This window comes from Typopeltis vanoorti, chromosome 12 (genome assembly GCF_054136105.1).
Source record: "Typopeltis vanoorti isolate ZY-2024b chromosome 12, IOZ_Tvanoo_1.0, whole genome shotgun sequence".
NCBI lineage: Eukaryota > Metazoa > Arthropoda > Arachnida > Uropygi > Thelyphonidae > Typopeltis > Typopeltis vanoorti.
In genome coordinates this window covers 23,312,513-23,336,072 of record NC_143560.1, presented here as the reverse complement: position 1 = coordinate 23,336,072, position 23,560 = coordinate 23,312,513, and the positions used below count along the sequence as shown (strand labels likewise).

The window sequence follows — 23,560 nt, the reverse complement described above, 5'->3', positions numbered from 1 at the left end:
TAATTTTTAATAGTAGAAACAAGTCAAACATTAAGTCAAGTTAATCACATTAACACAATCTTCCAAGTCTTCACATGCACTTTCTCAGCTTCTGGGTTACAAAGTTTCTACACTTAAATAAATATAATAGAACATCCAATCTAATCAGTTTTCACACATTTCTCAGTCATGCTATAAGTTCAAAATATCACAGGCACCAATAGCTGAAAATATCTTTCAAACAATTCTTATCTCCAACTCTCAATCACGAAGAGTTTCCACAGTTAAAGTTAGGTTAAGCATAGCGTAATTAACACACAATTCTTCAAGCATTGAAATAATACACTATGATAGACCTTACCGGAAATAGTTCCTAGTACATCAATTATGTTGTGAGCAAACTTTTGGAATTTATTTATCTTACTTAAAAAAAACACATCCACAAGACTTATCCACAGTTATACTTAAGGCACTATCAATCGCACTTCAGAATTCTAGACATCAATTACAGGGTACTTCAACTATCCGTGTTACCACTCATAAACTAATTAAAACACTGTGAGGTTCTTTTTAGGGCAAATCGGAAATAAGCCACAATTCTAGACCAGCTGGGTTTATTCAGAATTCTTCCTTAAACGTCCAGCTTTTTATTTTGTCCGATTGTAGCATTAATTTCCCTTCTATTATTACTGCTGATTTCACCTTCAGCTAACTATAAAATTCGTTTCGTCCTTGCTCACTTATAGAAATTATCCACTTAACTCCTGCCCTTAAGAACCTTTTATTTACTTCTACTTCTCTAGTTTATCCCCTTGCTTCCTTTCACTTCCAAGTTTCTGTCCCTCTTCTCTTACCTCCTATATATTTTCTCTTCTTTATTTAGCCCACGCTCTGTTCCACTTGCGCTCGTTTATTTCACGCATCTCTATGACAACAGATAAACATAAACATTCTCGCCAATGTTACATTAGGCTATACTACTACATTGAGTTATTACATAACGTTAAGCTTTCACAAAATAGGAATAATTAGAATATTTGCTTTTCAATAAATGCGTAGTTAAATTGCAAATATAAGTTCTTATAATATTGACATAACGATAAATAAAATAGCTTAATAATATTTAATACAGAATCTTATTATCATTGACACATTCCTTTGATTAAATAATTAAATATTTGATATAATTAAGGTAGTTATATGATATCAAATTATAATTTATGTTATTTACATTAAATAATATTTACAAATGTAGTTCTTGCGACGGAAAATCATGTTGGATTCTGAATCAAATAACATTTATTCTAATTTCTACATAATCAGAATCCAACAAAGGGTTACTCTTCCTTTGAAAAATTTTTCTTTTAAGAAAAATTTTTCACACTAAACTCATAGGTGGTGCATCAGACTTTTACCCCCCCCCTTTTTTTTTTTCTAGATTATACCTTGTTTGGATGAAATTCTCTCCTGTGTCTTCTACAATGCATGTATTATCTTCCTTGTTTTTGCTCAGATTCTTACTGTTATCACATTTGACTGTAGCATATCTTCTATTTTGGTAATCTATTCTTCTAGTCTTCCTTCTGCGATCATTCAAATCCTTGTAATTGTTTCCTTTTCTCATATTTTCAGTTCTAATATGCAAAGCTGATACCTTAGTAAAATTAATCTCAGCTGGTAATTGATTCTCAGCACAAATTTCTTGCTCAGAATCAGATACTTGAAGTTTTGATGTCAAGTCAGTGTCAAGTTGAATAACAGGCTGATCAAGTATAGTAGAGCTTAAATCAGTATTTTTCACAATTTGTTTATCTACAGATGATTGCATTTTATTAGGTTGTTCTTTTTGATTAGGCACACAAAATCTTCTTGTTAGTTGCCTTGTTCCTGTGCATTCAGACCTATTGTTTCCTTTAACACGTATTCTTCTATTCATTAGGGATATTTGATCTCTGGAAAAGTCACAAGAGAAGTGATGCTTCTCCATAAAATTTGTTCCTAATATTATGTGAGCATTTAAGCTAGGTGAGAAAGGGACTATCAATAAATCTTGATATACACAGAGGTTGATGTCTGGTATATAAATTTGTGTGCGAACGTTTTCATATGCTGTAGATCTCGAATCAGAAAGAGTGGAAATTCTAACAGGTCTCCTTAAATTGGTAACTTTTTTCCATAATTTATTTCTTAATTTTAGGAAATAATGCTTACTGATGATTGAGGCATTACAACCTGTGTCAAGTAGAATGTTACAATTATGACCTTTGACACATCCTGTAATCTTCATCATTAACTCTCTTGATCTAGGGAAATTTTGAGACTTATTATATGTTCTGTGAGAAATATGTCCAAAACTAGAGTTCCTTCTGCTGTTAGAGTAGTTTCTTTTATTAAGGTAGCAATTCCTAGCGATGTGACCAATCTTGTTGCAATTAAAACATTTAGGAGGATCTCCACCATCTGTGAGAAATTTTCTCCTTGTCTGTAGTTGAGGATCAATGGGAATTTGCTGTCGAACATTCTCCAGGGCTGCCACTACTCTATCCAATTTAGCCAAAATTGGTTTATTTTGCCTCTCAACTTCCAGTTTGACTACTTTGCTAACATGTTCTGGTGTGGGATTGAAGTTCTCTTGAAATCCTACAGTTATTTCTGTCAATTTTTTTATTACTTCATCTAACTTATTCTTCATTGGCTGTTGCAACTTTTCTACCTCCTGGTGAACAATGTCTTTTACTTCCTTGAACAATTTCTTGTTGGTTTGTTCATTTGTGTCGGACATGCAGTTATGATCAATAGAATTCTCTCTAATGATTTTCCTTTCATCTTCTTTCCTTCTATTCTCTTTTGAGGATTTATTCACACCTATGGAACAATCATTTGTTTCTACTATGTTTACAAGGCCTATATTGGATGAGGGACAAAGGTCTCCAATCATCTGTTCCTTTTCCTTGACAGCTACAAGACATTCCTCTAGTGAGGTTATCTTCTTCTTATAGGCTGTCTCCCTCAGTTCTTGTTTGACACCTTGTCTAAATTGCTGATAAACTGCCCAATCCAAATGAGGTTTGTGTTCATTGGATACATTTAAACTTTCAGAGAGAGTTAGTAACCGATTGTAGAAATCTCCAACACATTCTTTGTCCTTCTGTATAATCCTCTGTAGCTTTCACAAATTTGGTCCAACACTCCTCCGTTTACAAAATTGAGATAGTAAGACTTCTTTAAATTTCTTGTACTCAAATGTTTCTTTAAGTATAGGAGATGAAAAAAAAAATGTCTTACCTTTACCAATTAGTTTGTTTCTAAGTAATATCAACAACTGAAAGTCTGTCCAACCTGCTGTTTCTCTGAGTTTCTCAATATAAGTAAAAAAGGATAACACATCATCAGAGTCTTCTCCTGAAAATTGGGGAACTACCTGTTGGGGATTCACACTTCTAAAAAATCACTGTCTTCCATCTCTGAATTTGAAGTAACAGCCATAGTGATAAATAAAGCATTAATTTAATTAATATAATCCTTTAATTTCAAAAAAAACAAACTTTATCTTTGCCTGATTTCAGATTACAACCAGTTCATTGTGATTTATTTAATTTACTTTCTAAATTTTCAGGGAGTAATTCCACAATTATTATTACCAAGCTAAATTCAATCTCTTAATTTACAGCTGTTAAATTACTTTCTATCAATTAAATCACATCCTGTCGACAGCTGCGTTATTTGTCGTGACGTTGTTTTCTTCATGTTGTGTTCGAATCCGCCATCTTGTTACAAGTCACTTTCATAAAATAAAACACACCTAATTGTTAATTGATCACTAATCCAAGGGTAGAAAAATTTCTATTATACTGCGCCACTCTATCCTTAGATAAGTCTATATGAAATAGTGGGATCAACTCAAAGTTAGTTAGCAGTCTTTTCATTCATTCAGGCCGAAGTATTTATTTTCTTTCTGGGATTCCTGCTAGATTCGAATTTTTGTGAACGGTGCAGTAAAAAGAAATTCAGGCAAATACAATAGTTAGATTAACAAATGAAGCATTTAATATAGGTCATATAACACATACATAAATTTTACTTCTAATTTTTAATAGTAGAAACAAGTCAAACATTAAGTCAAGTTAATCACATTAACACAATCTTCCAAGTCTTCACATGCACTTTCTCAGCTTCTGGGTTTACAAAATTTCTACACATAAATAAATATAATAGAACATCCAATCTAATCAGTTTTCACACATTTCTCAGTCATGCTATAAGTTCAAAATATCACAGGCACTAATAGCTGAAAATATCTTACAAACAATTCTTATCTCCAACTCTCAATCACGAAGAGTTTCCACAGTTAAAGTTAGGTTAAGCATAGCGTAATTAACACACAATTCTTCAAGCAATGAAATAATACACTATGATAGACCTTACCGGAAATAGTTCCTAGTACATCAATTATGTTGTGAGCAAACTTTTGGAATTTATTTATCTTACTTAAAAAAAACACATCTACAAGACTTATCCACAGTTATACTTAAAGCACTATCAATCGCACTTCAGAATTCTAGACATCAATTACAGGATACTTCAACTATCCTTGTTACCACTCATAAACTAATTAAAACACTGTGAGGTTCTTCTTATGGCAAATCGGAAATAAGCCGCAATTCTAGACCAGCTGGGTTTATTCAGAATTCTTCCTTAAACGTCCAGCTTTTTATTTTGTCCGATTGTAGCATTAATTTCCCTTCTATTATTACTGCTGATTTCACTTTCAGCTAACTATAAAATTCGTTTCGTCCTTGCTCACTTATAAAAATTATCCACATAACTCCTACCCTTAAGAACCTTTTATTTACTTCTTCTTCTCTAGTTTTTCCCCTTGCTTCCTTTCACTTCCAAGTTTCTGTCCCAACTCTTTTACCTCCTATATATTTTCTCTTCTTTATTTAGCCCACGCTCTGTTCCACTCGCGCTCGTTTATTTCACGCGTCTCCATGACAACAGATAAACGTAAACATTCTCGCCAATGTTACATTAGGCTATACTACTACATTGAGTTATTACATAACGTTAAGCTTTCACAAAATAGGAATAATTAAAATATTTGCTTTTCAATAAATGCGTAGTTAAAATGCAAATAAAAGTTCTTATAATATTGACATAACAATAAATAAAATAGCTTAATAATATTTAATACAGAATCTTATTATCATTAACACATTCCTTTGATTAAACAATTAAATATTTGATATAATGAAGGTAGTTATATGATATCAAATTATAATTTATGTTATTTACATTAAATAATATTTACAAATTTAGCTCTTGTGACGGAAAATCATGTTGGATTCTGAATCAAATAACATTTATTCTAATTTCTACATAATCAGAATCCAACACCGAAAAAGCAGGATAATGGAGATTCTGAGGCAAACATTAGGAGGGATATCTTCAGGACTAGGTGGCTCAGAGGTGTCTTAGCTGTTCAGGATTCTTTTGATTTATTTGTATAAAAATATTGAAGTGTTGGATTCTAATTATGTAGAAAATAGAATAAATGTTGTTTGATTCAGAATCCAACATAACTTTCCGTCACAAGAACTATATTTGTAAATATTATTTGATGTAAATAACATAAATTGTAATTGATATCATATAACTACCTTAATTATGTCAAATATTTAATTGCTTAATCAAAGAAATGTTTTAATGGTAAATAGATTCTGTATTAAATATTATTAAGCTGTTTTATTTATTATTTTGTCAATATTGTAAGAATTTATATTTGTAATTTAACTACGCATTTATTGGAATGCAAATATTCTATTTATTCTTTTCATGAAAGTTAACGTTATGTAATAACTGAATGTAGTTATATAACCTAATGTAACATTCGCGAGAATGTTTACGTCTATCGGTTGTCATAGAGACGCGTGGAAATAAACGAGCGCGTGTGAAGGGAGCGTTTGTAGAGGAGAACAGAAAATAGATACGTAGTAGTAAGGAGTCGGAACGGAACTTTGGAACTATAAGGTAGCAAGGAAGTAAACTAAAGAAGTATAAGTAATTAAAAGATTCCTAAGGATAGGAGTTGAGTAGATATTTTTTTATATAAGTGAATCTTATAGTTGGCTGAAAGCAAAACCAGCCGTAGTAATAAAAAGAAATTATTGCCGTAATCGGATAATTAGAGAACTGGACATTCAAAGAAGAATACTGAATAAATCCTGTCAGTCTACAATTATGACTTATTTCTGTACTACCGTGAAAGGGAATTGTACGGAGTTAAACTAGTTGATGAATGATAAATAAGAATAATTAATGTACCTTATAGTTGTTATCTGGAGTTTTTGAAGCGCGATTAGTAATGTTTTAGTTATTTAGTGTCTCACAAGTGTGATAAATACAATTTGAAAGTGTGCTCACAAAATATTGGAAGTACTGAAGATTATTTCTGGTAAGGACAGTCATATTAGTTTATTTCAGTGTATGAAGATTTAAGTATTAGTTCCGTTGCGCTGTTTCTAACATTAACTGTAGCATACCATCGAGGCTGAGAGTTGAAAATATAGACATTGAAATGATATCTGCCATGGTTAGTGCCTGTTATGAGTCAATCGTAGAGTATAGTTGAGAGATACAAGGAAACTGATTAATTAACAATTTCTATTGTAATAAGTTGGGTATAGGAACTTTGTGATTCTGAAACTGTGAATTTGTATGTGAAAGTTTGGAAGATTGGATTAATATGAATGACTTGACTTGATATGCTAACTTGACTGGTTTTTCATATTTAGAAGTGGAATTTGTGTAATTGTTATATAACCATATATTAAATGTTTTGTTTGTTAATTTAAATATTGTGTTTGCCTGAATTTCTTTTTACTGCACCGTTCACAAAAATTCGGATCTAGCGGGAATCCCAGAAGGAAAGAAAAATAAATACCATCGGCCTGAATGAGTGAAAAGACTGCTAACTAATTTTGAATTAATCCTACTAATTCATATAGACTTATCTAAGGATAGAGTGGCGCAGTATAATAGAAATTTCTCTACCCTTAGATCAGTGATTAATTTGCAATTAGTTTTCCTTATTTGATGAAAGTGACTTTTAGCAAGATGGCGGATTCGAACGTCAAGAGAACACGTCACGACAGAAGGAAACATGGGTATTTCTTGGTATACTTTGCCTTAGCCATCTGTTCAGCAATTGGAGGAAAGGAATGGTGCCAGTAGGTCAATCTTTTACTTGGTTGATGTTAAAATTGTACTATCTGAATGTGAAAGAGGCAGAAAGATGGGCAGGTAAAAGTTGCATCCAGTGGCATTAGCAACCAGAATGCATGACTGTCATTTGGAAAGGAAACAATTTTTTTTGTATTTGGTGATTTCAAAAACACACTAATATTTGTTGATGAAATTTTTTGTGTCTGTTGCAAGTTGCAGTATAGATGAGTATGAAGGTGTAGTTTTGTTCTTGAATCACTTCTGATATATTGAATTTTTTCTTGGACTGCATTGCCAAAGTTTGAATAGCAGTCAAGTTGCAGTATGGATGAGTATGAAGGTGGAGTTTTGTTCTTGAGTAACTTGAAAAATTGAGAAAAGTGAAAGGGTATTAACAAAATAGTGAGGATTATCAATTATTCAGTAAATGATGGACTGTCAGTGCTAATGGCACATATATTGAATTTTTTCTTGGACTGTATTTCCAAAGTTGAATAGCAGTTAAGAATTTTGGTTGGAATGTAGGATGACAGCCTTCATTCCTATAATTATTTCTGTTATTTGGTTGTTGCATTGTTTGGATCACATGAGTGGAAACAGTAATTTGACTATCAAAAAGAGGAGTAGAAGTGGCAGAGATCATCCCATTTGGCACTTTCATAATTCTAAGGACCATGAGACTGAAAATGGCTGAGTGAAGGCTATCCTACAGTAAAGGAAAATTGACCGAGGTTGTCTGCTGAATTACCAAGTGGAGAACTGATAGTATATGGAAGGAAAGCTTGTTAAGAAAAGTGAAAGGGTATTAACAAAATAGTGAAGATTATCTATTATTCAGTAAATGATGGACTGTCAGTGCTAATGGCACATATATTAGCATCCCTACCATACTGATCAGTGGATTAGAAATGAAGCAATTTGAGTTGTGGATGTCGAAGGTCCCATGGAAGATGACATTACCATTTGATTATTTGGACTACAAATAATGAAATGCAATCACTAACAATGGGATATTAGTTCTTATTAAAGCACATGTAGTGCCCTTGTGAAGGAATTGTATAAGGTGTAGGTTGATATTCGAGGTAAATGATATTTAATGAGATTACCAGCTGAGGTTCTGTTAGGAATAACAAATTTGGTTTGGATGACCATAAATGGTGGTGGTGGTGCACACCTTTTTTTAAGACCACAAATTTTGGTGACATGGATATGAAAACTTTTTTTTTTTTTTTGAAGGCATTATTGTTTTAAATCCACAAACATTATATATAATGTTTGTGGATTTTTTGGCTGGTTTTTGTTCCTTGATTTTTTTGTTACTTTGATTTTTAAAATTTTTTTGTTACTTTTATTTTTGGTTGGATTTTTATAGTTTTTCATGTTTTTTGGAATTGTTCTCTGTTGGAAATTTTGTGATTAATGTTAAAACTAAATTTGAACGTGTTTTTTTTTTCATTTTTGGTTGAGAAGAAGAGTGAGCAAACAAAGATAGCCATGCACAGTCCAGGAGAGTAAGTGGAAATACGATTATTCATTTGCTGGTCAGGAAGATTCCTGATTTATTACTGTAATGTTCAGCCCATTAAATGCTTACCCTCACATCAAAAGAATCTGGGTCCCTAACAGTGTTGGCATGTCCTTGAATGTTTGATATGCACTGCATGTGAAATGAAAAGAAAAGAGAGAAACTTCAGTTCTTTCTCTGAAGACTAGGAAAGACAATACACATTTAGCCTCTAATAAGCAAGGTAATTTTGTTTTCACCAGGCATTGAAAGGCAACTACTTCTCCTACAGATCTATTTGGCATTACCTCCATCTAGGAAAGATATGTGTTTCCAGTAGCAATACTTACCAGATATACCATGATACACCAGATGTATTTGTCTCAATATATATCTTCACTGTTTCTGTTAAAACTTACTGTATTTTACCTAATTGGACTGCAGATTACATGTGATTCTAAAATACAGTGACATATTGTAATTTAATTTTGTTTCCTCATAAAACTTCTATTTCATAAGTTTTAAATATTTCATAGGAAACAGTTTTTTTATTTTCTTGCATGCGTGTATGCACGTGCACATGCATTACTCACTTCTCAGAAAATCACATTATTACAATGTAAAATCAAGCTTCATTATTTAACTCTTTTTTTTTATTACAGATATGAGGCAAAATTTCTGCTTTACTGAGTTTGAGAATGGTGTATGCCTTAAGCCACGCTCAACAAACATGACTAGACGAGAATGCTGCTGTATGAAAGGTTCTGTAGCATGGGGAGCAGATCCATGTGAACTGTGTCCTGATCCCAGTCAAGGTATGTTAGCAATGTTATCTATTTAATGATGGAATATAACAGACACATGTTAGGATTTAAACTGAATAATTTATGATTATAAATAATTAACTGGGTATTAAAGCCAGTTAATACAGATAATTAGAAGAGTCACCACAGCACTTAATAAAAATTAGTATATATTTAATATGTATGTATTCATTATTACTCTTACATACATTTTTATATAATCCACTTAATAGTAAAATATTATTATGTTGCCAGTACAACGAGCAAAGATGAGTTTTATTTTTTTCGGAATATTTTTGAAGAATTTATCCATTTCACCAAAAATGAAAATAGAATCCCTTTCTATTAGAAATTACATGTTAATTTATTTTAAAAACCTGTTTTTAATGCCTACTACTTATGTCTACCCTGTACGTTGCCTCTGTAAATTGCAGCATTTATCATTCCATTAAGGTTGGTGTGTCCAAATGAAGATGGCTCCCAACTTCCACCATAAGTTTTATTTACATAGGTATTATTTACAGAATATGTCCTGATTTCCATTAAAACAATACCTAGCATACTCTGATATAGAGAAAACCAAGGACATTTATCACTCCATAGCTTATCAAATGATAAGTTGGTAACTAAATTGGAACATATAGAATTAAATAATAGATTACTGAGTTGGACAGGTGATTGTCTGACAGTTATCGTCAAGTTATTTATGAGGGAATAATATCTCAAAAGATGTGTTGATGAGTTGATGAAATTGATGTGTTGCACAGGTCTGATTTGTGCCATTTTATTTTTTATTTGAATGTAATGATATTTCAATAGGTATAACTAGAGATATTTAGTGGACAGTACTATAAACAATAAAGTAGATTATTATTATTATTAATATTATATGGAAATGCAATTAGGAAATGATTTGAGGGTAAATATCACTGGAAATGATTTTCCTCAAATCATTTCTTGTTTCGTAGTACACATATGGGAACAGTGCCGCAAAAACGACAATTGTCCCGTTATGCATCACTTCGTCAAGTGATGCATATTTTTTTTTTGGAAAAAAATCATGTTTTGTAAAATTTTCTTAGGAACGTATTCCATTTGCTGTTTAGTTCTTTGAAAGAAAACTGTGAAAATATAGACTTCTGTTGTCTCGATTTTTTTATAGGTAGGTTACATCATTATACGTCAGATGTCATACTAATCTCCAATGCATCAATTTGGCGCTTGGTCAAGTTATGCATAACGCAGGACAATTAATTAGCTGAAAAGAGTGTTAAGATGAGGAACTATAAGGAACTATAAGAACAGCTTTCCTAGAATATAAAAACTAATCCTCCCTCCCTCCTCTCTTTCCTTAACTCTACACGAGATGTGAGAAATAGCTTATCACTGGAAGCTGTATAAAGATGGTATGAGCAGAGGAGTGAGGAGTAGGTGCTTTGCATGGAGAGTGGTTGGTGAGTGGAATGCATTGCCTGAGTGTGTTGTGAATTTGAACCATTGAACCATTTTAAGGCATGGTCAGATGAGCATTGTATGCAATACTGTGTACCTCCCATGATGAGTCTATAACTCCAAGAAGGTTGGATGTTAATAATAATAATAACATCAAATTTTATTTTATATCTGGTCTACACATGAAAGGCCACAAGACCAATAGCACACTAATGCAATGTGTGGGCATGAGGAATAGAAGAAAGAAGGAGCCTCTTCACATTTTTCTTGAACAACTGAGGGTTGTAAGGAAGAGAGGGTGAAGGAACAGAACACTGAGGTACTCCTGCATTGGTGGGGAAATCTGAGGAGAGTAAGCCATCCACCATGACATGTAGTGAGCAATCAGTGAGAAAGCTAGTGATCCAGTTACAGAGTGGGAAGGCAGACCATAGGAAGGCAGTTGTGTGTGAGTAGACCCCTGTGCCAAACTCGATCAAATGCCTTTGAAATGTTGAGGACAACCACATGAGCTTCTCCAAATCTCTCCATGGCTTGAGTCCATAGGTGGGTGGTGAAAGCAAGATTGCAAGTGTCAGAATCCATACTGCTGGTCACTGATTAGTTGGTGTGTCTCTAGATGGTTCATGAGTTGGTTGTTGATGACCTTCTCCATAATTTTTGAGAGAACAGAAGTGAGAGCAATTGGATGGTAGTTTGTTGGTTGACTTTTATCATGTTGACTTTGGTAGTTTGTTGGTTGACTTTGCAGTGGGTTGTATGTGGACCTGTTTCCATTTTGTCAGGTAGATGTCAGTTGAATAGGATATACTGAAGAGGCAATAGAGGATAGGTGTTAGTTCTGGGGCACAATTTTTTAACACAATAAGTGAGATACCATCAGACCCAGATGCCTTGTTTGTGTTCAGTTTGTTAACCCAGCATTAGTAAGGTGGTGGTGTCACAGTTATTTCTTTCTATATCTTTGGGGTCTATGACTAACGCCGGGTTAAGGATTCTTCGGATTTCTTTTTTGTCGGAAGACTATGGGAGACATGAAGGGAGCCATTCTTTGTGGAGTGGAGCAAACTATGCCCAGGTCATCAGTGCAGGAATTGGAAGAGAAGAGTGATGCAAGTAAGTTTTCTTTGTCTTTAGGTGAGATAATTACAGTACCATTGGGATGTGAGAGTGATGGAAACTTGGGTGGCAGAAGTTGCACCCAATGGCTTTTTGCAAGGGACCAGAAGCAGAGACTGAAATTTGGGCAGGAGGCGAGTGATGATTCTTTTGCAACTGTTGCGGGCAGAGTGGGCAGCTGGAGTTTTGGTCTCAAGCCAATTGTGCTAAGCAGAGGTGGTGGCTGAAAGTTTGAACTGGAACTGGGGATGAAAGCCTTCATTCTTGTGAGGATGATGTCTGTTATTCGGTGTGAACAAGTATTTGGATCACAAGAACTGAAGCAGTAGTTGGACCATGGGAAGGAAGAGGAATAGAAGTCACAGAGGTTTCCCAGTTGGCACTCTTGTAGTGCCAAAGGACACTACAATGGTACCAACTGAAACTACTGGCTTGTTTGGTTGAATTTCTGTTGCCTTCTATGATTTATTTTTGGTTAGATTTTTTATGTTTTTTGTGGATTTTTTGAACTATTTGTGTGGGAGAATTTTTGTGTTTCATTGTGTTTGATGAGGAAGAGAAAATAAAGAGGTTCAGCATGGAGTGAGAGGTGACAGACTTTCAAATATACCGTCCACACAGAGGGGAATAGGTCTCCTGTCCTTACATGACCGCGACAGTTCCCCTGTAGCCACAGTATTTGGTTTCCCTCCACTCATGAACCAGCAAAACACGTGGTTGCAGGATTTTTCACTAGCTGATCGGGAGGCCTCCAGGTTCGTTACTACCTGTTTTGGTCCCATGTACTAATCAATGGCAGGCCTTCAGAACTGTTTTACTTCTGTACCCTTGAATGGGGGAGATTCCAGGCCTTCTACAGTGAAATTTAAATGTCCTTGAGGATATCATTTACACTGCATGTGGGAAGAGTGTGTGTGGGGGGGGACAGAAATCGAAATCCATGCTCTAGTGACCAAACATGGCTGCAGCTGCTTCAGGTCTCTAATAAGCAAGGTGATGACATTTCACCAGGTGATGAAAGTCATCTACCACCTAGAGGCTAAGCTGACATTTCCTCCAACAAAAGAAGCTATGCCTTTGCAGCAGCAATGCTCACCAGGTTAACCAGAGCCTTGTGTGGAAACAGGCTATACTGCTGGAAGGTAGGGATGACTTGACTGCAAGAGGCTATATATTGTTCATCAACAGCCCTTTAATAACTCAAATAGCAGTTGCCCCCCCCCCCTTCCAACAGTACTTGGGTGTGAGGAAGTGGTGGAAATTCAGAGCTGAGTGGCCTAGATTAACAGTTCAATGGAGAACTCCTTATGAGAAGTCTGAAGATTTGTAGGTTACCAAAATTGGATGATTGGCAGAAAAAAAAAGTTATTTATGATATAAACAAGTTTCTGAAGATGTTTTACAGGGATGATGTTGAAGAAATGTTTAGTACTTGGGAAGGGAGAGAAAGGACTCATTCCTGGAAATTTTATCAGCCTGTTCTTTTATGAAAGGCATGAGGATTAGATTTTTTTTTTGCTTAGAAATTGGGAATGAGTGGAATGAAATGCCACTGGTGAGTGTTTGTGAGTTGTGAGTGTTTGTTGAGAGTACTTTCAAGATTTCAAGTGCTTTCAAATTTCAAGACAAATCTACTGACTTGTCTTGAAATTTTATAGCTGCATTGTCAAAATCTGTTGAATTGTACAAAGTTTATTTTTCACTAGGTTAGACTATAGGAGTGTTGGTATCTTGCCCCACCTTTGCTCCAAGTTGCCTGGTGTTGTACTACTTACCCAGGTAAGATAGTACAACACTATATTCAGTCCTGAAGATATTTTCAGGCGCAAACTTTGTTTGCTCTCACTGGGATAAAAGATTAAACTAAATTTATTATTACTGTTGAATTGTAATTCTTTCTTTCCAAAATCCTGCTTGCTCGTCTGCAAGGTATGCTTCCAATTGTGTTCTCAATCTCGCTGTCAATATCATCATCATCGTCATCACCTTACCAAGATGACTTGTCAAAGCAATTGTTCTATAATTTTTACATTCTAGCTTATTTCCTTTCTTGTATCATGTCACTAATATCGATTTCACCAACTTCTCTGGCATTTTGCCTTCTTTCCATACAATATTACATAGTTGGTACATTTTTGTAACCATACTTTCACCACCATATTTAATAATTTCTTCAGTGATATTATCATTACCAGGACTCTTGTGTTTTAACCGTCCTATTGTTTTTTGTACCTCTTCTCTTAAAACTTCCATATCATACTCATTATGGTGGTGATATCTGCTTCAATTCTTCAGTCAGTTTCCCAACGCTATCTAGTTTTTCTTCTTATAACTCACTACAGTATATTGTCCGCTGCTATACAATTATCTTTACTCATCAATACCTTGCCTTTTTTTATCTTTAAACACCTTACCTGCCATTATGGAACAAATACGCATCCTCATACGCTTCGTATCCATTATATATTTCAATGTAATATCAATGGTATTACAATTTTAATATTCACTTCACATCCATGATAATCTTGACGTCTATAGACGTTTCAACTGGTAGCATGGTTAAATGTGGTCTGTTTTGGTTGCCATCTTCTGTTAATGGTTCTAATCATACACCTCCTTAGTTTTATGCTCTCCATAGTGCTGTTCTCTATTATTGCATGGGCTTCTAACTATTTCATCTTATCCATTCTGACTGCTTTTTTTGCCTCATTACATTTTCTTCTATGTTGCTCCTGTACTTGTTCTGATGTATCCCTTCTTATCTTCAACATTCTTTTCTCCTGTACTAATTTCAGTCTTGTCTAATCCACTTCTTCTTGATCTTCTCTTCTTCTGGTGCTGTTTCTTCAACTGCATCTTCTATTGCCTTCATTACTCCTTTCACACTCAGATTTGAATTTTTTTCTTTGTCCACACTTTTTAGTTTCTCTTCTAACACTGTTCTCTACCTTCTTCCTATTTCTATTTCACTTATTTTTGCTGTATCTCTTCGTTTCTGATAATGGGGTTTATATTTTCTTTTTAATTTCAACTTGATGTTTGCAATCACTAAACTATGATCCGAGTCTATATCTGGTCCTTGAAAATTTCGACACTGCTGTACTGATTAAGTTAAGGGGATAATCAATCCCTCATTATTTTAAAGCCGGATAGGAAACTCGGAGATCGCAATCTAAGAGTTTCGTGCCAAAGAACTATCTGCGATTCCAAGCATAAGTCAACACCTGGGTAGTACAGCACTAGGGCAACTCGGATCAAAGGTGGAGCAAGATCCATCACTATCCTTAATATTTTCTCATAATGTAAAATGCAGCTCCTAGGAGATGTATTACTGTATTATATTATGAGGAGAGGTCACTACCCAGACCAGTTTCGACCTTTATTGAGGTCTCATCAGTGAGTAGGTAGAACTGGATAATACCAAGGTTTCAGTGAAACGAACTTACATACCCCTACTATACGAATTGCCAGAACGGCGTACCCATATATTATTACTATGATAAAGAGCCAAGAGGCTATTTTTTTCTGGCAGCGTAAATTATCCCTTTAACTTAATTTATGCCACCAGAAAAAAATAGCCTCTTGGCTCTTTATCACTGCTGTACTGATGTTATCCATCTTCTTTTAATTGTAATCATATCGATCATGTTCTTGGTTTTTTTCCATCATTTGATCACCACGTCCATTTTCTGCAGTCCTTTTGTTGGAATCTTGTGTTACAGATCACAATCTTGTGGTCCACAGCAAATTCTAACATTTTTTCATCTTGTTCATTTCTTTCTCCAAACCATGTTTAACCATGACGCTTTCCCCAAACATAAAGAAAAAACAATCATGTTTTTTCTTTATGGTCAGAGAATCGGCTCTCATCTGACTGACCCTCCTCCTCCTTTATCCAGGCTTGGGACTGGCATGAGACCCCTAAGGATCCCATAGCAGAGTTGGTAGGATATAGAATATATATATATATATATATATATTTCTATAAAAAGAAATTGAAAGAATATTACAGAAAAAATAATTAAAAAAAAAATATATATATATATATATATATCATCATTTATTCATGTATGAATAGGGAAATAAAAATGAAGACATGCTCATATAACCTCATGAAGATTAAGTATATTGAATGAAAGTGAGCCAAGTTGCTCTGTTTTGTACCAAATGGTAAATTTCAGATGGTTCATGTCTCTTCGTCTTCATCTGTTGTCCCAACCATCTCACTTCAGTTGTTTATATTGGGTCTTTGCTGGCTTTCTACATGAATGACAATGTTAGAATGTGATCTTGTACATTTTGATCTTTTGATCTTGTCCATTTACATCTTTGTATCCTTTCCTTCATGGTTACACAGTTGTCAGCATTCATTATTAAAATTCATGGAAACAACTACCGTATTTGGTTTATATTAAACTGAAGTAAAACTCTAGTTTAATATAAACCAAAATAATCACTCAATGTTTTGATCTTCACATTAAGGTTATTATTATTATTACTACCCAAGACTCTATGGAGTCAAAGACTCATCTAGGAAGTCCTATTATCATACACACAGCTCATCATACTGTGCTTTAAACACATTCAAATTCTCTGCAGATACCACACGTTCAGGCAAGGCATTCCAATCATTCACAACTCTGCATTAAAAAAACCTGCTTCTCACTACCCTACTCACACCCTCTTTATACAGTTTCCAGGGAAGACCTCTGGTTCTCCCCTGATCTCCCGTTATTTTTTGTAGAACCTTTCCAGCATTGATCCTATAACAACCCCTTACTAACTTGTAGGTCTCTATTATATCTCTCCTCTTCCTCCTGCAAATTCCATCTTCTCAATCTTTCCTCATACTTGACATTCCAGAGGTTAGAAACTACTTTAGTCAGTTGCCTCTGAACCCTTTCCAACATCCCTTCGTCCTTCTGAAAACTAGGTGACCAAATTTGGGCACAATAGTCCATGTGTGGCTTAATCAAAGCCTTATACAATGGAACAAGAATCTCCATACTTCTGCAAGTCAGTGTCCTCTGCATCATTCCCAGAAGCCTTTGTGTTGTCTTCACAATTTTGGCTATGTGTCCCATGAATTTCAGATCCTTATCTACTCCCAGATCTCTTATTTCTTCCACCTCCAACAATATACCCTCACCAAGCATAAATTCTGCATCCAATCTTTGTTTTCCAAATTTTAAAACCTTACATTTTGCAACATTGAACTCACATCCCCATTCCCGTGCCCAATCACTCAATTTATTCAAGTCTTCTTGTAAGGCCACAACATCTTCTCTACTCTTCATGGTTCGTCCCAACTTTGCATCATCTGCAAACAACTGAATATCTCCATCCAAATCTTCTCCAATAACATTAATATACAAGTTAAACAGCAATGGCCTTAAAACACACCACTAGTAACTTTCCTTTTCCAGGATATCGCTTCCCCATTCACAGCTTGTTGACACCTATCAGATAGCCAGTCACCAGTCAATGCCAATTTAATATCCAACCCCATCCGCTCTAGTTTGGCTATCAACTTATCATGTGGTAATCTATCAAAAGCCTTTGCGAAATCTAAGTATATTACTATGTATCCTTCTCCTCTGTCCAAGGAAACAGTCACCTTATTGTGATAAGTAAGTAGATTACTAAAACATGACCTCGCTTTATCAAATTCATGCTGTCTTACCATTGTATTATCTTTGACAATACAATGGTATTGTCAAAGATAATACCATTGTTGTCAACCCATTTCTGGATCCTAGTTCTCACAAGCTTCTCCAACAACTACAACACCTGACACACAGATAGGTCTATAGTTTGATGCTTGAGTTCTATCACCACCTTTATGAAGTTGCACAATCTTGCCGTCCTTCCACACCTTAGGAATTTGACCCAGTGCAAGACTCGTATTTAAAAAAATATGTCAAGGCTGGCGTCAACTCCCTGGCACATTCCTTCAGAATACGTCGTGATATATTATCAAGTCCCACAGCCTTATTTACATCTACAATAGTTTGCTCAACTCCATACACCTCTTGCTCACTTACAGTCAGTCTCTCCTCCCCATTATCAACTGCTCTCAATCTCTCCATGAAGTCACATTTACAAGATTGAAATGAACTGCTCGTTAAATATCTCCACAACACCTTCTGCAACAGCTGTCTTTATACCATTTTCTCCAATCAGTGTCATCCTTCCATAATCATTCTTTCTTTTTCTGGCTACATATCTAAAGAACTCCTTAGGATTCTCTTTGGCTTCATTAGCTAACTGCTGTTCATACCTCACTTTAGCTACCCTCACCGACCAAGTGTCTCACATTGCCTAGTCTTTGTAGTCCTCATGGAATTGGTTATTTCCACTTCTCTTATGCTGCCTCCATAATACCCTTTTTCTCTGTATTGTATGCTTAATCTGTTTATTCATCCATTTCACATCCATTTAACCTTCTCATACTTGGAATACCTTGCATCTACTATTAGTTTTTGAAAATCCCCCAAGCTGCATTGATTTGTTTTCCATGTAACTCCTCATTCCATGCTACACCTGCAAGCTGTATCATGAGCTCTTCATAATCCCTCCCCCCATGTAGTTTTACATATACCCTTTTCTTACAGAGGTACTCACGCTGCTGGCAACCACCCAGGTAATCACCTCATGGTCACTCTCAACAATTGGTGTGTGAATTGACACCTCATTTATAAGAACATCCTCTGATGAGATAACCAAATCCAAGACCCTCAATCCTCATGTACCTTCTGTTACATACTGTCTGATGTAGTTATCCCTCAAAAACTCAAGAAACTCATTTTCTTTACTTCCAGTTGCTATCTATCTCATCATCCCAGTCTATTTTGCCATAATTAAAATCGCTCATAACGTCACACTTTTCTTATTTGTTTGGCTAATTTGATTATACATTTCATAGTCACTACCATCCATATTTCCTGGTCTATAACAACATCCAACCAAGTGTTTCATTCCATTCACCTCTATCTCACACTATACTGCCTCAAAACCACTGGCACTATTTCCCTCTTGCATCTCTGCTTTGTATGGACATAACACTTTTTCTTTCATCAGTAGCATTCCCCCCCACCCTCCCTTTTAATCCCTTCTATCCCTCATGTAACACATCGTACCCTTCCATCTCTATTCCAGTCAGGATGTCATCCTCATCTATCCATGTGTCACTTATTCCAACAATTTTTGGGTGAACAGACTCAATCAGTGCAACCATTTCATCTGCCTTCTTTCTTACACTTCTAGCATTTGTGTACAAACACAACAGCTTCCTGGATCTACAGCTAGTTCCACTGATACCACTCATTCCATGTGATCTCTATGCTTGACTGGGGCCATTTCCCTTTCTGCTTATTCATTTTATAACCCTCTCAATTCCAACTGCTTCCTCTTGATTGCATGTCATCCCATTCCTTTCCTGTCCATGCATGCTGCTCTCACATCATCTTGGAGCACCACCTTTCTCCCGCTGTGTACCCCTGTCCTCTCTGAACCTCCCTGTTTCCCTGTTCATCTTGCACACCCATTCTCTGATTTTCCATACTCATGGCAGTCACTTCCTTATTCATAACCATCTCTTCAATCTCTCCTGCCATACTCTCCTGCTCTTCCACATCACTTCCCACTTGATCTGATTCATTTTCTATACTCATTATTACTTCTCAATCCAGCAATAGTCGATCCAAGCAATTCACATCATAACCACTCAAATGCATTCCATCTCTCCCATACAGTTCACTTCTTCCTTAAAACTCATTCCACACATTAACAAATTGTACTCCCCTCTCTTCACACATTTCAGCCAACATATCATTCACAAATCTTACTCTCTGCCTCATCTCACCACAGTCATACCTAGGAAACATACTTACTACCCTTCCTTTCACAGTATTCTCTTTTATCTGTCTAAGCAGCCTCCTGATATCCATTCTGACATGCTCTTTTCAAGTCATTTGTACCTATTAAAACCATCAACTCCTTTGCTCCCTCCTGAACAAGCTCTTAAACAAGAATTACAAATTATTTGCAATACATTTACAAATAATCATTATAGTAAAAATACTATCGATAAAGTTCTTCATAAAACTTCATCAAAAAATGCATATAATATAGATTACAGTAAAACCATAGCTATCCCATACATTAAAGGGTTATCAGATAAAATTAATAGAATCCAACACCATTATAATCTTAATGCTATTTTTAAACTACCTATAAAATTAAAAAACATATTCAACTCCTCTGAAGATCTTCTCGCCCCCTCCCCATTGGCTTACACTGGAATACATCGTATCCATTGCACCTGTAACTTACCTTATATTGGTGTACAATTCCTATCCATAAAAAATAACACAAAGGCCACATTAAATTTAACAAATTTGGTGAAGCAGGCCTCTTAGATTACTCTCTTATCGCCCTACACCAATTTGATTGGAAAAGTACCTGTTTAAATGCAAATTTAAAGACGCCTGTGAAATTTTGATCAACCATTCTAATCTTAACAATAATAATGGCATAAGTGAGATAGAGATGAATGGAATGAAATGGATGAATGGTATGATGTGTTTCGTGAAGATAGAAGGGGGTAAAAAGGGAGGGAGGGAGGGAACACTATTGATGATAGAAAAAGAGTTATGTCCATACAAAGTAGAGATGCAAGAGGGAAATAGTGCCAGTGGTTTTGAGGAAGTATGGCATGAGATAGAGGTGAATGGAATGAAACACTAGGTTGGATGTTGTTATAGACCAGGAAATGTGGATGGTAGTGACTATGAAATATATAATCAACTAATTGGCTATAAGATACATTTCTTATAGCCAAGCAAATAAGAAAAGAGTGATCATTATGGGCGATTTTAATTATGGGAATATAGACTAGAATGATGAGATAGCAAATGGAAGTAAAGAAAACGAATTTCTTGAGTTTTTGAGGGATAACTACCTCAGACAGTTGTAACAGAGCGCACACAAGGATTAAGGGTCTTAGATTTGGTCATTTCATCAGAGGATGTAATTATAAATGAGTTGTCAAATCACCCACCAATTGGTGAGAGTGACCATGTGGTGATTACCTGGATGGTTGCCAGCACTATGAGGACCTCTGTAAGAAAAGTGTATATGTGGAACTACAAGGGGTGAGGGGGTGATTATGAAGAGCTCAGGAGACAGCTTACGGATGTAGCATGGAGTGAAGAGTTAGCTGAAAAAGAGATCAATGCTGTTTGGGGGATTTTCAAGAACTATCTAGTAGATGCAATGTCTAAATGTATTCCAAGGGTGAAAAGGTTAAATAAGGTAAATGTGAAATGGGTGAATAAGTAGATTAAGCATGTGATAAGAAAAAAGGGCATTATGGAGGCAGCATAAGAGAAGTGGAAATAACCAATTCCATGAGGATTACAAAGACCAGGCAAGGAGGATGACTTGGTTGGTGATGGTAGCTAAAGAGAGGTATGAACAGCACTTAGCTAATGAAGCCAAAAAGAATCCTAAGGAGATCTTTCGATATGTAGCCAGCAAAAGAAAAAATGATTGTGGAAGAATGACATTGATTGAAAAAAATTGTATAAAGACAGCTGTTGTGGAAGGTGTGGTGGAGATACTTAATGAGCAGTTCTTAAAAGTCTTTCAGTCATGTGAATGTGACTTTATGAAGAAATTGAGAACAGTTGATGATGTGGAAGAGAGACTGACTGTAAGTGGGCAGGAGGTGTATGGAGTTGAGCAAACTATTGTAGATGTAAATAAGGCTGTGGGACTTGATAATATATCACCATGTATTCTGAAGGCATGTGCCAGGGAGTTGATGCCAGCCTTGACATATGTTTTTTAATACGAGTCTTGTACTGGGTCAAGTTCCTAAGGAGTGGAAGGAGGGCAAAATTGTGCCACTTCATAAAGGAGGTGATCGAACTCCAGCATCAAACTATAGACTTATCTGTGTGTCAGGTGTTGTAGCTAAGTTGTTGGAGAAGCTTTGTGAGAACTAGGATCCAGAATTGGGTTGAAAACAGTGGTATTATCTTTGATGGACAGCATGGATTTGCTAAAGGGAGGTCATGTTTTAGTAATCTACTTACTGATTACAATAAGTTGACTGCTTCCTTGGACAGAGGAGAAGGATACACGGTAATATCCTTAGATTTCTCAAAGGCTTTAGATCGATTACTGCATGATAAGATGATAGTAAAACTACAGCAGATGGAGTTGGATATTAGATTGGTGCATTGGATTTGAGACTGGCTATCTGATAGGTATCAACAAGTTGTGTATGAGGGAGCGATATCCAGGAAAAGGAAAGTTACTAGTGGTGTGCCTCAGAGGTCTGTTTTATGGCCATTACTGTTTAACTTGTATATTAATGATATTGGTGAAGATTTGGATGGAGATATTCGGTTGTTTGCAGATGATGCAAAGTTGGGGTGAACCATGAAGAGTTGAGAAGATGTTGTGGCCTTACAAGAAGACTTGAATAAATTTAGTGGTTGGGCACAGGAATGGGGAAGTGAGTTCAATGTTGTAAAATGTAAGATTTTAAAATTTGGAAAACAAAGATTGGATGCAGAATTTATGCTTGGTGAGGATATATTGTTGGAGGTGGAGGAAATAAGGGATCTGCAGATGATAGTGGATAAGGATCTGAAATTTAGGGGACACGCAGCCATAATTGTGAAGACAACACAAAGGCTTCTGGGAATGATGCGGAGGACACTGACTTGTAGGAGTACGGAGATTCTTGTTCCATTGTATAAGGCTTTGATTAGGCCACACGTGGACTGTTGTACCCAGATTTTGTCACCTGGTTTTGAGAAGGACAAAGAGATGTTGGAAAGCATCCAGAAGCAACTGACTAAGGTAGTTTCTAACCTCTGGAATGTTGAGTATGAGGAAAGATTGAGAAGTTGCAACTTGCAGAATCTGCTGGTTGCTAGAGAGGAGGAAGAGGTCAGATATGATAGAGACTTACTAGTTGGTAAGGGTCGTTATAGAATCAATGCTGGAAGGGTTCTACAGAAAATAATGGGAGATCAGGGGAAAACCAGATGTCATCCCTGGAAACTATATAAAGAGGGTGTGAGTAGGGGAGTTAGAATCAGGTTTTTTTTGATGCAGAGTTTTGAATGATTGGAATGCCTTGCCTGAGAGTGTGGTGTCTGCAGAGATTTTGAGTGTGTTTAATGCATGGTATGATGAGCTGTGTGTATGATAAAAGGACCTCCCAGATGAGTCTTTGACTCCCATGGGATCTTGGGTAATACTACTAATAATAATAATAAAAATCCCAAGAATTTGAATGGCACACATTCAACATTCAGCCCACTTAGGTTCTTCAAGTTTTCCACCTAACCCTTACTTCAGGACTGTAAGCAATAATTTCAGCTCTTATTGGCCATCATTCATACTATTTTGTTCCAATTTATATGTGTACTGATATGAGCAATTATATACGAGCACGTTA

The 23,560-nt window shown here is 35.7% G+C and overlaps 1 protein-coding gene across 1 annotated transcript in view; it reads left to right on the top strand.

Annotated features, from left to right (window-relative positions):
- The window catches only part of LOC150100631 (fibrillin-1-like), a 1,594,375-nt gene that overhangs the window by 1,167,538 nt on the left and 403,277 nt on the right, over nucleotides 1-23,560 (top strand). Inside the window, exon 49 of the mRNA XM_090401848.1 lies at nucleotides 9,370-9,522. Within this exon, the coding sequence (XP_090257974.1) occupies nucleotides 9,370-9,522 (153 nt within the window). The remainder of the gene's footprint in view (nucleotides 1-9,369; nucleotides 9,523-23,560) is intronic.